The sequence below is a fragment of the Ahaetulla prasina genome, chromosome 16 (assembly GCF_028640845.1).
Source record: "Ahaetulla prasina isolate Xishuangbanna chromosome 16, ASM2864084v1, whole genome shotgun sequence".
NCBI lineage: Eukaryota > Metazoa > Chordata > Lepidosauria > Squamata > Colubridae > Ahaetulla > Ahaetulla prasina.
The window spans coordinates 11,054,488-11,068,520 of NC_080554.1; the positions used below are offsets into that span (position 1 = coordinate 11,054,488).

General features: G+C 48.6%; 2 protein-coding genes across 3 annotated transcripts in view; one reads left to right on the forward strand and one right to left on the reverse strand.

The window, feature by feature from the left end:
* Positions 1-1,444: 1,444 nt before the first annotated feature.
* On the reverse strand, positions 1,445-7,837 carry ZBTB26 (zinc finger and BTB domain containing 26). Its single transcript, XM_058159269.1, has 2 exons — positions 7,707-7,837; positions 1,445-5,422 (listed from the first exon to the last, which is right to left on the reverse strand). The coding sequence occupies exon 2, from the start codon at positions 5,408-5,410 to the stop codon at positions 4,034-4,036; it is 1,377 nt and encodes a 458-aa protein (XP_058015252.1). The 5' UTR covers positions 5,411-5,422; positions 7,707-7,837; the 3' UTR covers positions 1,445-4,033.
* Positions 7,838-8,020: 183 nt separating this feature from the next.
* RABGAP1 (RAB GTPase activating protein 1) overlaps positions 8,021-14,033 on the forward strand; it is a 99,648-nt gene continuing 93,635 nt past the window's right edge. For both annotated transcript variants that reach the window (XM_058159259.1, XM_058159258.1), the window contains exon 1: positions 8,021-8,175. The gene's annotated coding sequence lies outside the window, so the exon portion shown is untranslated. The remainder of the gene's footprint in view (positions 8,176-14,033) is intronic.

Below are 14,033 nucleotides of genomic sequence, written 5' to 3' on the forward strand. Positions count from 1 at the left end.
GATGTTCCTTTTGGGTGGATAAAAACCGATGATTTAAAAAAAAAATCGGATTCTTTTTTTATTTAAATTGATATTTTTGATTTTTGTCCAATTTATTTTAATAAAATGCTTATGGAGTGAAAAAAAATCTTATCTAAAGATAGTTTTCTATTTAAGAGACATTATTTAGTTTATTCAGCATGAAATTGGAGCTTAGTTATGTAGGAGGCGGCTGTATATTCTGCAATATTGGGACTGTCAGTGAGTTCAACAGCTGGTCAGAGGAAGAGCCGTCGCGGGACAAGAAATCACAGTTGCTTTTTAAAAATTATGATTTAAATCGAGCTTTTTTACTAGTGATTTGAATCAGGGGTCTCCAAGCTTAGCAACTTTAAGACTTGTGGACTTCAACTCCCAGAGTTCCTCTGAGGAACTCTGGGAGTTGAAGTCCACAAACCTTAAAGTTACTAAGCTTGGAGACCCCTGATTTAAATCATTATTTAAATCGTGATTTAAATCATTATTTAAATCGTGATTTAAATCAACTTGGGTTTCAATCAAATCCACCCTCTGTATAACTCACTCTTGTGACCAGCTCAGCCTGCCCGCAAGATTTCAAAATGACAGGAATCTTAAACTGTTCATTTAGTGACCGTCAATGCGGTCTCTTTCCCGGAGTTTTCCTGTACGGGTAGTCCTTGACTCACAAACAGTTCATTTAGGGACCATTTGAAGTGACAACGGCACTAGAAAAAAGTGACGTATGATTGTTTTTCACACTTACGACCGTTGCAGGATCTCCATGGTCACACATACAGAATTCAGACACTTGGTTCGTATTTATGACCTTGGGTCGTACAATCCCCGTTTGCGACCTTCCGACGAGCAAAATCAACGGGGGAAGCCAGATTGACTTAACCCGCCGTGTGAGTAACTTAATGACGGCAGTAACGATGGCAAGACAGGTCACAAAACAGGGGGCAAAGCTCACTTTTGAGAAGTGCCTCGTTTAGCAACAGAAACTTGGGGCTCCAGTGTGGTCGTAATGGTAGGTTCCCCTCGCACTTACATGCTAGTCGTTGCTGACTCTAGGGGGCGGTGCTCATCTCCGTTTCAAAGCCGAAGAGCCAGCGCTGTCCAAAGACGTCTCCGTGGTCATGTGGCCGGCATGACTCAACGCCAAAGGTGCATGAAACGCTGTTCCCTTCCCACCAAAGGTGGTCCCTATTTTTTCTACTTGCATTTTTTACGTGCTTTCGAACTGCTAGGTTGGCAGAAGCTGGGACAAGGAACGGGAGCTCACCCCGTTACTAGGGCACCAGGGATTCGAACCGCTGAACTGCCGACCTTTCGATCGACAAGCTCAGCGTCTTAGCCACTGAGCCACCACGTGTCCCTGTCATAATGGTACCTGTACCACTAAAAGGAAAAAAAAAAAAAAAAGGAAGGAAAACTACACATTGGAAGGTGGAGTAATTGCTTTATTCTGACTCAGTACACAAACAGAAGGGTAAGCCTTTTGGACACTAGAATGCATTCACAGATCAAGTCGGCCGTCTCTCCCCCCAAGAGGTTTGCAAGGTGTTGAGGGCGAGACGGGGGGGGGGATCTCTCCTCGGGGAACCCCTAAACAGGGAGAAAGGACAATAATGCTGGTTGTGTGGTTCTACCTACAAATTGCTACAGTCGCAAGATTCCCCCACACACACACTTGAGGGGGATCGAGCGTTGAGGGCCCAGCTTTTCCACCACCTGCTCGCTTAAAATATTTGAGCCACCCTCACCTTTCTACGCACACAGTTACTACTCCTCTCCCACTTCTGAGCTAATGGATGAACGGAAGTGACAAAAGGGGCGAAGAAGAAAGAAGAGACGGGATAGGAAGCAAGGAAGCTGCGTTCGCACAAGCTCTCTGGCGAGAAAGGCAAGTGTTTCCTCTTGACATGCGTGAACATTTGGAAGGTCTCTTTGGAGCAGCCAGACATCCTGAGGCCTGCGGAACTGGCAACAGAGTCTGACAGCGGTGAGGCTGAGGAAGAACATGGGCCAGTCCTGGAGGCTGGGGAAGGCCCGGATGAGGGCTCTGCGTCGGAGGCAGAGATGGGGCCAGGGCCATCGGGGAGTGATGTGCGGACTCCGGAGCCTCCAGAGGCTGACAGTAGTGAGGCAGAGGAACAGGAGGAGCCTGTTCCTAATGCATGCATGAGAAGAGCTGCCAGAAGGCAAGAGCAGCTCAAAAAAAGAGGACGACTCGGGAGCAGGCACAAGAGATGATTGGCCCCTCCCATAAGGCTTAAAACAGACCAGCAACGGCATTTGGGCTCTTTGTCAGAAAACAACGTTGATAGACTGGGCTTCTTGTCTTGCTGCATTTATTTCTTGTCGGCGTCTTCTGCTTCTGAACTTTTGCCAAGAAAAGCCTTTGGCAGCTTGCCTAATTAGACCAAGGTTGGTGATAAGACTGAAGAATTGGGTTATGAAGCATTTGCTCTGATTTAGTTTGGACTACGCTGAGAATGAGTTTAATTCTCAGCTGTTCTAATAAAGTCTGTTTGTTTTCGAACTGATTGCGTCTAATACTACCTACTTGGGCCTGGGTCACAACAGAGGCTTCCCTCAATCATGTTTTTCCCAAGAGGAAACTGTTTATTAAGAGAGTAAATAGTGCAAATCTGCAACTAGGGCTTCCTGGCTTTGCCAGCACAGGGGGAAAAAAAAGACCACCGTGATCTAGAAAAAACATATCCAGGGTCTCCTACGCCAGAACTCTGGCTAAGACTAACTGAAATACGGCTCATATGATACGCTAACAATCCACCTTCAACTACTAATTGTTTTTTGACTGCTTGGGAATGCCCTCTCCCCAGGAATAATTCCAAAGAGTGAAGACCCTATTGTATGCTCTGGAGACCCTCTCCCTTTTCAGTGGTCTCCCGTGCCGAGGGGATCCTTTTTAAACAAATCCTGCGGCATGACTTCTAACCATTTGGCCAAATGCCGCTAGTATTTGAAGCACCATATATAATCTTTTTTTAAAAAAAACAACACAACAACAAACCCACAGACTTGGGATTTCAGGGACAACGGAAGAACCGATCACAGGGATGCACGTCAGAAAATAAAGAGAGATGTGAGCCGAGGCCCTTCTAGCATCCGAAGGGAAACCGTTAGCAGAGAAAAACCCAATTTGCGTTGTAAAGGATCTTCACGGATGAGGAGTGGAGACACATGCAAACTTCGACCGTCTTAGCCTAAGCACCGTTTCTACAAAGGATGGGATGAAACCAATTCAGGGTGGGGTGGAGGATGGGGTGGGGTGGGGTAGGAACTGAGCCTGAGCAGAGAGACGAAGGAGAGGGTCATCCTACGGCACAAAAGGCCATTCCACCAGTCTGCTGGTCCAATTCTTGCCCCAGGTTTGCTCTGAAGCAACTGTGCTGCTTCCCTGCCCCCCGTCCTATTGGAAAGGAACGACCGTGTTAAAAGAGTTGATGCTCCTTAGGGAAGGAGGAGCCAAGAGGAAAGTACCTGATGGGTTTTTAATAAAGAAATACAAAAGAAGACGACCGCCCAGAGAGGCGACCAAGTAAAAAGACTTTAAAATTATCCAGTGTTTTTTTTTTCTTCCTTTTTTCTAAGAATGCAGTCCTGTCTTTAGCTTAAAAACTCCGCCAACAACGGGGCGTATCTGTTCCTGGTTTTTCGTTTATGCCTTTTACGGCTGGCTCATGACCAAGTGGCTTCTTTTTCGGCAGAACCTAACCAAACCAGGGTTCAGCCCCCTTGCCAGCTCTTGTAATATTCACAGGAGGTTTTGTTTGCAAAAGGAACAAAAGTCGCTTAGACACCCCGAAGGGAAGCCTGCTACAAGGTCAATTTCAGGCCTCCCACCCCCCACCCCACCCCGGAGCTCAAAAGAAGGTGGGGGGAGCCTTTCCAGGTTTGAGCACCTATGCCAGCTCCCCCCTCCCCCACCCCTGCAGCGGTTGGTGGTCTTCTCGCTCGCAAAGAGAGGCTGGGCGGGTGGGTGGGTGGGAGGCAAGCCAGCCAGCCCTTAATTCGCGCAGGCGCTTTCACTCCGTAGACTGAGCACGGCCTGGGCCAGTTTCCCTGCATCCAGCACCTGGCTGGCTTCGTTGGCGGGGCAACCTTTGGAGTCCGCCCCCGAGCTGCAGCCGAAGGAATCGAAGTCCATGGCGGAGTCCTGAGCGCTCCTCTCGTTGGCGTTGTCGAAGCTGTTCTTGCCGTGAAGTTGCTTGAGGTGCTTCCGGAGGACCGGCTTGTGGGCGAAGACCATGTCGCAGTAATTGCATCGGTGGGGCTTGTCCCCGCTGTGCAGGTTGAGGTGGTCCTGCAAGGAGCACTTCTGGGAGAAGGTCTTCCCGCAGATCTTGCACTGGAAGGGCTTGATGCCGGCATGGACTCTCATGTGCCGGTGGAGGTTGCCCTTCTGGGTGAAGGTCTTCCCGCACAGGAGGCACATGAAGAGCTTGTGCATCTTCAGGTGGTTGGCGTAGTTCTCCAGGTGACGGAAGACCCGGGTGCATTTGGGGCACTGGTGGTGCCACTGCAGGCCCTTGTCCACCCCGCGGTTGCTGGGGCCAAAGAGGTCCTTGGAAGCCACGATGAGGTTGTCGGCCGGCGAGTAGGCGAGGGCGTAGTTGTGGAGCTGGCTCTGCTCCAGGTCGCCCACTCGGTTCTCCACGGTGGAGTTGATGAGGGAGTGCTGGGGCTCAGAGGAAGGGAGGGAGCTCTGCTGTTCGGAGGAAACGAACGGGGCGGGGTCCTTTTTGCTCCCCACCTCGGCCACTTCCCCGATGGACTCCACTTTGACGATCTGGATGTCGCTATCGTCCATATCCATGCTGTCCTCCGAGGGCTGGAGGCAAGGCGAATCAGGCTGCAGGGAGTCTTCTTCTTCCTCCTCCTCCTCGTCATCTTCCTCTTCCTTCTCCTCTTCCCCTCCGCTGGCTCCGACAGCCTCCTTCGGCTGGGAGGATTTGTCCCTGGCCTGGCTCTCCTCTTTGCTTTCCAGCTTCTGCTTCGGCCTGATGAACTTCCAGAGAGCCTCCGTGCATCGCTCCACGATGTGGCTCATCTGGAGGAAGCTGGCGGCCGTTAAATAGTTCACCAGCTCCATCTCGGGGAACTCCAGGACGCCGCTGTAGCAGGAGAGGAGCAGCTGCCGCCCGACTTCCGAGCTCTGCAGGATGGAGATCTTGACTTCCCTGGAGTCGTTGAGCAGGAACTGATCTCTCAGGAAGGGCGAGCCGGCGGCGAAGACGATCTTGTGGCCGTGGACCTCCAGGTCGTCGATACAGACGGTCACGTCGCAGAATTTGTTCTCCTCTCTCAGCTTGTTCATCTTCTGCAGCATCGAGTCCCCGTAGTTGTCAAACTGGAAGTGGAGGCTGTCGGTTCTCTCGGTCATGTTGACAAAGCCCTAAAAGGGGAGCAGCAGAAGAGAATATCTATAAGGTCAGGGTTCACGCGAGGGGTTCTCAATGCACTCCGAGGCTGGTGGTTTTCTTAAAGACGTTTCATTACTCAATTAGGTAACGTAATCAGTGCTAGAGGGAGTGAGATTGGGGGGAGGAGGAGGAGGACTGTGGGGTCCTTCGTACTCTCTGAGCTTGGTGGTTTTCTTGCAGACGTTTCATGACCTAAACTAGGTAATGTCATCATGGATGACTAGCACTGGTGATATTACCTAGTTGGGTCATGAAACATCGGCAAGGAAACCACCAAGCTCCGAGAGCACCAAGGACCCCATAGTCCTCCTCCTCTTCCTCTCTACAAACCCTCCTCCCTTCTAGCACTGATGATGTCCCCTAGTTGGGTAATGAAATGTCGGCAAGAAAACAGCTAAGATTTTCTTAGAAAGACCCACAAAATTCTCCTTCTCCTCCTCTTGTCTCCCAGCCTCTGGCTTTTCTTCCTCCTTCTCTCTTCTCCTCCTTTTCCTCTTCCCTTCTAGCACTGATGATGTTACCTAGTTGGGTCACGAAACATCTGCAAGAAAACCACCAAGCTCAGAGAGCACCAAGGACCCTACAGACTTCCTCTCTTTCTCCTTCCTTCTTTCTTCCTCCTTCATCCCTCCCCCTCCCTTCTACTGGTAGCACTGATGTTACCTAGATGGGTCACGAAACGCCTGCAAGAAAACCACCAAGCTCAGAGAGCACCAAGGACCCCACATTCTCTTCCTCCCTCCTCCTCCTCCTCCCCCCCCCACTCCACAAAGCCTACTCCCTTGGATTTACAGACAGGAGAAGTGAAAGGAGAAGGAGGACGGTGGCGACCTCAATGCTCTCTGATCTTGGTGGTTTTCTTGCAGATGTTTCACGATCCAGCTAGGGTACAACACCAGTGCAGGAGGGAATGGGCTTTATGGAGTGGTGGAGGAGAAAAAGTGGAAGAATGGGGGAGGCGGGGGGGGGAGAAGAGGTCCTCTATACTCTCTGAACGTGCATGTTTTCTTGCAGACATTTCGTGACCCAACTAAAGTACATCATCAGTGCATGCCTAAAGAATGCCAAGCATCAGGATTTGGGTTTGGCTAGGCTAGAGAAAAGAAGAATTAGGGGTGACGTGATAGCAGTATGAGGGGCTGCCACAAAGAAGGGGGGGGTCAACTTATTCTCCAAAGCACCTTAAGGCAGGACAAGAAACAATGGATGGAAACTCATCCAGGAGAGAAGCAACCTGGAATTAAGGAGAAACTTCCTAACAGTGAGGACAATTAACCAGTGGAACAGCTTGCCACCGGAAGTTGTGGGCGCTCCATCACTGGATGTTTTTAGGAAGAGACTGGACAATCAGCTGGCTGAAGTGATATGGGATCTCCTGCTTGAGCAGCGGGTTGGACTAGAAGATCCCTTCCAGATGTATTCTATTCTAATCAGAAAGTGTCATTCCCCAAGTGAGGCCTGAAGGGCCACCCCCATAACCTCAACCCAGACCTCGCCCCAACTTCCCCTCATCTCCTTCCTTCCTTCTCTACTTTCCTTGTCTTTGTCCCCTTCCTTCCTTCTGTCCTTCCCTCCCTTCTATCTTTCTCTTCCTCCTCCTTTTTTTCACTTTCTCTCCTTCCTTCCGTCTTTCTCTCCTTCCTTCCTTTCTATCTCTCCTTTCCTTCTTTCTTTCTCTCCTTCTCTCCTTCCTTCCATCTTTCTCTCCTTCCTTCCTTCTCTCCTTCCTTTAATCTTTCTCTCCTTTCTTTCTTTCTCTCCTCTCCTTCCTTTCTTTCGCTCCTTCTCTCCTTCCTTCCTTCTTTCTTTCTCTCCTTCTCCTTCCTTCTTTCTCTCCTTTCTCTTTCTCTCCTTCTCCTTCCTTCTTTCTCTCCTTCCTTCCTTCTCTTTCTCTCCTTCCTTCCATCTTTCTCTCTCCTTCTTTCTCTCCTTCCTTCCATCTTTCTCTCTCCTTCTTTCTCTCCTTCCTTCCTTCTTCCTCTCCTTCTCTTCTCCCCGACTTCCCTGCATCCTCTAACCTCAATCTCGCCGGGGGGGGGGGGGGGACCACCAGCATTGACGTCCCTCACTCTTTTTCTGCCCCACCCGCCTTTGTACCCCCCCTCCGCCCTCTTCCCAGGGTAGATTTTAAGGAAGGGGGTGGGGCGGCGGCAGCTGCACTAGCTGCGCGCCGGGCTCCAGTGGCCGCGAGTTCCACCGGCACCCAGAGAAGAGGCGGGTTGGGTTTAAAGGGCCTCCCGCCGGGCTTGGGCTCACCTCCTCTCCGCCTCCCCCCGGCGCCGCTGACCGGGGTCCGCCCGGGGGGGGAGGGGGGAAGGCCCGAGCGCGGGACGCCTGGCCGAGAGACCGGCTCGCCGCCACCGGAAGCTGCTCTGCCAAACTTCCGGCGCCGCCTCTCTTTCTCTCCCTCCCTAAGTCGGCGCGAAGAAAAGAAAGGGGCGGGGCCGACGCGGGTTGCTAAAGAAGAGGCGGGGCCGCCCAACCGGAAGTGCGCGCGCCGCCTTTCTTTCTTTCTTTCTTCCCTCCCTCTCACTCCCTCCCCGCCCAGGCCACCGGAAGGGGCACTCACCGCTTCCGGCCGGGCCCGGTCACGTGACTGGGGTTGGGATCGGGGGCGCTGGGGCGGCCTGACGGAGGCCCGTCAGTGGCGGCGGCGGCGCTGCTGCTCCCGCGGCGGGCGAGAGGGACGGCGGCGGCGGCGGCGGGCCGGCCCATCTGGATGAGGGTGAGCCGGACGGGAGCGCCCCCCCCTCACCACATCGATGAGGGGCGCCCGAGGGGGGCGGGGCCGGCGTTGGGGGAGGGGAGGAGCCCGAGGGGTGGGCGGGGCTAGGGAGTGCGGGAGGGGGGAGGCACGAGAGCCCAATAATCCATAATTGATCGTCGCAGCTCAGCCAGTAGCTGTGGTCAATAAAGGGGAGGGGGGGTCTGTTTTGGTCCCCAAGGGTCCTGAAGACCCCCCTCCTCACCGTTATAAATGACCCCCCCTTTGCTCTCGGGGGCGGGATGCTGCTGCTTTGGGGTGAAACCCCCCTCCCCTCTTTTATTAATCCTGGTCCTGTACCAGAGCTTGGCATCCTTTGGATGGGGCACCACCAGGAGATCCCAAGGTTTGCGTGTGTGTGTGTGGGGGGGAATAACGTCCCAACCCTCAACTTGCTAGCCTTGGGATCTCCTGGTGGTACCCCGTCCCTTGGCAAGTTGGGGGTTGGGACGTTATTTCCCCCCCCAAACGCCCCAAGCCTTGGGATTTCCTGCTGGTGCCCTGTCCCTTAGCAAGTTGGGGGTTGGGACATTATTTCCCTCCCCCCAAATGCCCCAAGCCTTGGGATCTCCTGCTGGTGCCCTGTCCTTTGGCAAGTTGGGGGTTGGGACGTTATTTTCCCCCCCAAACGCCCCAAGCCTTGGGATCTCCTGGTGGTGCCCCATCCAAGGGACGGCCCAGCCCTGGAACAAGATCAGGATCGATAAAGAGAGGAGGAAAAGGGAGCACAGACCTCCCTCCCCAATAAATAGATATTTCCATTTCGTTTCCTTAACTTCCCGTAAATTCACCATCCCGATTCCAGCTTGACTCCCGAGGCCATTTTTATATCTATGTTCCTGACCAGAAGGGAAGCTTGGCCAGGAAAACCCCTTTTGCCTGCTGTTTACTTGGGAAGAAACAATCGAGGCATTTGTGTCCTGGTTATTCTGGGTATCCCTTCAAACTTAACTAAAGTTCCTGCTGAATTGGCTCTTTATGTACGTCTTGGGTGTTTGTCATCAGCGGCCATCCTGTTGATAAACACAGACACATATACATAATCTATAGGCACCCACACACATAGATACATCTACTTGCACAGGGTGTGTCTGTGCGTGGGTGTGCATATTCTTATGTGTGTGTGTATACAGACAGACAGAGAAAACAATATATATATATATATATATATATATATATATATATATATATATATATATATATAAACTATATATATATCAGCAAATATATATATTATATATACACACACATGCAAAACACAAACATAGATACATAGAGAGAGAGAGAGAAAATAAAAACAAGAATATATATACCGTGTTTCCCCGAAAATAAGACCCTGTCTTATATTTTTTTGAAACCTGAAATAAGCCTTATTTTCGGGGAGGTCTTATTTTGGGGAGCGTGGAGCAAGATGGGTCTCCTCTTGCCATCTTACCTGATTTCCAGCTCTGCGTTTAAATATTTTTTTTGTGGGGGGGGGAAGGCTTATTTTAGCGCATGAGGTCAAAAGCTCGATTGGGCTTATCAGGGGATGTCTTATTTTCGGGGAAAGAGGGTACAAACACACACTCACACAGACACATAGATAGAGAGAAAACATAAATGTACACACACACACATACATAGGAAACATAAGTATATATATACACACACATACATGCATACATAGAAAACATAACTATACACACACACACATATATACGTACATACATAGAGAGAGAGAGAAACGTAAAAATATCCATATTTCTTTTGAGTTGGAATCTTTTATGCTTTTGCTTTTGAGAAACTGTTAGCGTGTTAATCGTGATAAATATGCTGCCATAGATATTGTGTAATGGGATTGTTGGAATGTGGGGTCCTTGGTGCCTCTCTGAGCTTGCCGGTTTTCTTCCAGACGTTTCCTGACCCAACTAGGTAACATCATCAGGGTGCATTGTGGATTGTTGGGAGTGCTCTGAGGGTGTTCTTGTCAGAAATTTCTTTTGGAACCGAGATTGGGAAGAAAAACCCTGATTATAATTCCACCGGAACCTGCCCTGTTTGCATGCGATGAACTCAGCTGTACTGGTGAAAACTTCTAAATGTTATTTATTCATGCTGGTGAGGTCTTTGCCTTCATAAAGCAATGTTTCCTAGAGTCATTTTTTTTCTTTCCAAAACAAGTCCCATCATTACGCTGATGAAGCTTATTGTGTGTGGGTTAAATCTGGGAGCTGGCTCTTAAATTCCATTTAAAAGAAATGTGGAAGAAAATCTAATTATTACTGTTTGTTCTGCTTACGACAGATCTGCTGTTAAACCTCATAGCTTGCATGTTGTATGACATTGCTCTTGCATAGAAATTTTAAGAAAACCGCTTTTACTAACACTGGTGATCTGTTGGAGTGGCTCTTTTGCAGTGGCTCACATTGACAGATGCTTCGAAAGGTGATTGTGACATGTGACTGTTGCTAATATTATTGGACGCATTGTGTAATGAGATCCCATATTCGGTATCTTTGTCAGTGCAGAAATAACAATCTCAGAGACCAACAGGATTGGAAAAAACTGCTTCAATCCATTTCGACATATATTTTTTTTTACAAGGGTTGCCTTTTGTGGTTTTGAAAGTTAAGAAAAGTGAAGGGGAACTCTGGAACGCTTCAGATGTTTCAAACGTTACCTAATGACCCTCAGAAATTGCAAAAGGCTATTGTGTAAAAAAAAAAAAAAGGGAATTGCATGCGCTTCAACCAGGAACAGACGATAATAAACATGCATGCACAATATATGACTCAGAATTTCTTCTCCTTTCCTGAGAATACTTGCTCAAAGCCATTTAAGAGGTGTCAGAATAACTAATAAAATATTAGTTGAGCCATTGTTGTTCCAATAGCGATAATCCAAGAGGAGTGCGTGAAATTAAATTCTGCCATTCGTGTTTTAAAACAGACAGTGGGGATATTTTATTCTGCCAGTAAATAGTCTTTGATTTTAGAAGGAAGCTAGATGAAGTAATCCACCAATAAATTCCAGCCTTTTTCTATCTGTGTCTAGCGATCAGCCCCACCGTGGCACCAGCCTTATCTGGAGTTAATTATATTACTAACTCTCATGACCTGCATTTTGCTTGCTTGTTTTCTTTTAATTTATTTATTTGTATTCTATTTGTGGACGTCAGGATTTAGATTGCCAGGCAAACAAATCATATTGCATGGGCAATAAAAGGAAAGGGGAAGGGAATGAAGGTAAAATATGGAGGGGCGGATGGAAGATAAAAAAAGAGGAAAAGGAGGAAAGGGCAGGAAGATAGAAGGAAAGGGAGGAAGGAAAGAAAAGGAAGATAAGAGAGGAGAGGGAAAAGAAGGAAGAGAAAGGAGAGAAGGGAGTTAGGGAGGAAGGGAGGCGGAAAAAGGAAAGGAAAATGAAAGGAAAGGGGAAGGGAAGGAAATATGGAGGGGAGGGGAGGAAGATAAAAGGGAGGAAGGAAAGAAAAGGAAGATAAAAGGAGAGAGGAGAGGAAAAGGAAGAAGGGAGAGAAGGGAGTTAGGGAGGAAGGAGGCGGAAGAAGAAAGGAAAATGAAAGGAAGGGGAAGGGAAGGAAATGGGGAGGGGAGGAAGATAAAAGGGAGGAAAGGAAGAAAAGGAAGATTAAAAAGGAGAGGGAAGGAGGAAAGAAGAAAGGAAAGTAAAATATAGAGGAAAGGAAGATAGCAGAAGGAAGGGGAGGAAGAGAAAGGAAAGGAGGAAAGAAGGAAGGAAAGAAAAAGAAAGTAAAGGGGAAGGGAAGGGAAGGAAGATAACATGTGGAGGGGAGGAAGATAAAAGAAGGGAGGAGGAAAGAAAAGGAAGATAAAAAGGAGAGGGAAGGAAGGAAGGAAAGCCTTTCTCCCTCAAAAACAACCCTTCTATTCAGTATAGGTAGTCCACGACTTACGACAGTTTACTGAGTGACTGAAGTTACAACGGCACAAGTTACGAAAACATGACTTAGAACCACTGTTCACAGTTACGACCGTTGCAGTTCAGTCCCCATGGTCCAGTGATCAAAATTCAACTGCTTGGCAACCGACTCATATTTATGACGGTTGCCACGCCCTGGGGTGTGTGTTTGTGTGTGTGTGTGTGTGTCATTTAATCCGCTTTTGCAACCCTCTGACAAGAAAAATCAACGGGGAAGCCGGATTCCCTTAACAATCGTGTTGCTTACTTTAATAGCTGCAGTGAGTGACTTTTACAAATGCGGCAAGCAAAGTTGTAAAACGGGGCGAAAACTCCCTTCGCAAATGTCTCACTTAGCAGCCTCGATTTGGGGCCTCTTTAAGTCGAGGCCTACCTGTATTTCCTTTGCACTGTTTCAATGGAAGCGTGGAGCAACTGGATTTAGCCAGCCTCAAAATACGAAAATGAAATTCTGAGCTGCCTGCCAATATTTATTTGTGGTTTCCGTCCTGTGGATTGATTGAGTCAGACTTGCGCCTGAGCGTGCACCAGAGGTTGCCAGAAGCTGCCAGGAACTACATGCAGGTCATCCAAGGAGCATCCTCCTGTTACCGGACATGTAGAATTTTGGGGAAGAAGGTAGTAAAATTTGTGCTTCCTTCCCACGTTGGATTGAGAGAGATTTTTTTACCTCCTCATCTGATGTTGGAAGAAATGTGGATAGGATAGGATAGGTTAGGATAGGATAGGATAGGATAGGATAGGATAGGATAGGATAGGATAGGATAACAAAGTTGGAAGGGACCTTGGAGGTCTTCTAGTCCAACCCCCTCCTTAGGCAGGAAACCCTATACCACTTCAGACAAATGGTGATCCAACATCATCTTAAAATCTTCCAGTGTTGGAGCATTCACATCTTCTGGTGGCAAGCTGTTCCACTGGTTAATTGATCTAGCTGTCGGGAAATTTCTCCTTAGTTCTAAGTTGCTTCTCTCCTTGATTAGTTTCCACCCATTGCTTCTTGTCCTGCCTTCAGGTGCTTTGGAGAATAGCTTGACTCCCTCTTCTTTGGGGCAGCCCCTGAGATATTGGAAGGCTGCTATCATGTCTCCCCTAGTCCTTCTTTTCATTAAACTAGACATACCCAGTTCCTGCAACCATTCTTCATGTTTTAGCCTCCAGTCCCCTAATCATCTTGGTTGCTCTTCTCTGCACTCTTTCTAGAGTCTCCACATCTTTTTTACATCGTGGCGACCAAAACTGGATGCAATATTCCAAGTGCGGCCTTACCAAGGCATTATAAAGTGGTATTAACACTTCACGTGATCTTGATTCTATCCCTCTGTTTATGCAGCCCAGAACTGTGTTGGCTTTTTTAACAGCTGCTGCACACGGCTGGCTCATATCTAAATGGTTGTCCACTAGGACTCCAAGATCCCTCTCACAGTTACTACTATTGAGCAAGGTACCACCTATACTGTACCTGTGCATTTGAATTTCCTTGCCTAAATGTAAAACCTTCCTTTTTTCACCCTTGAATTTCATTTTGTTAGATAGCGCCTAATGTTCAAGTCTGTCAAGATCCTTCTGTGTCTTAAGCCTTTTATCTTCCGGAGTGCTGGCTATTCCTGCCAGCTTCTCAGTTCAGTTCCAAGACACTGGAGAGTGCTTAGAAAGATGGTTTTTAATGGAGGACAGGAAGACCATATGGTTTGAGGTCCTGAGGGGGGGAGGGGGAAAGGAAGAGATGCTGTGAGTGCCTGGGTTTTATGCCCTCTCTGGGCTTTTTGAATTTGAGCTTGTATTCTGATTGGTCGTCGGACTCCCATGGGGTCATGCAAGGGACAACTCTGTAGGCTGTCCTAAGGCCCAAGCTTGGTTGACTCTTGCTGGGTGAT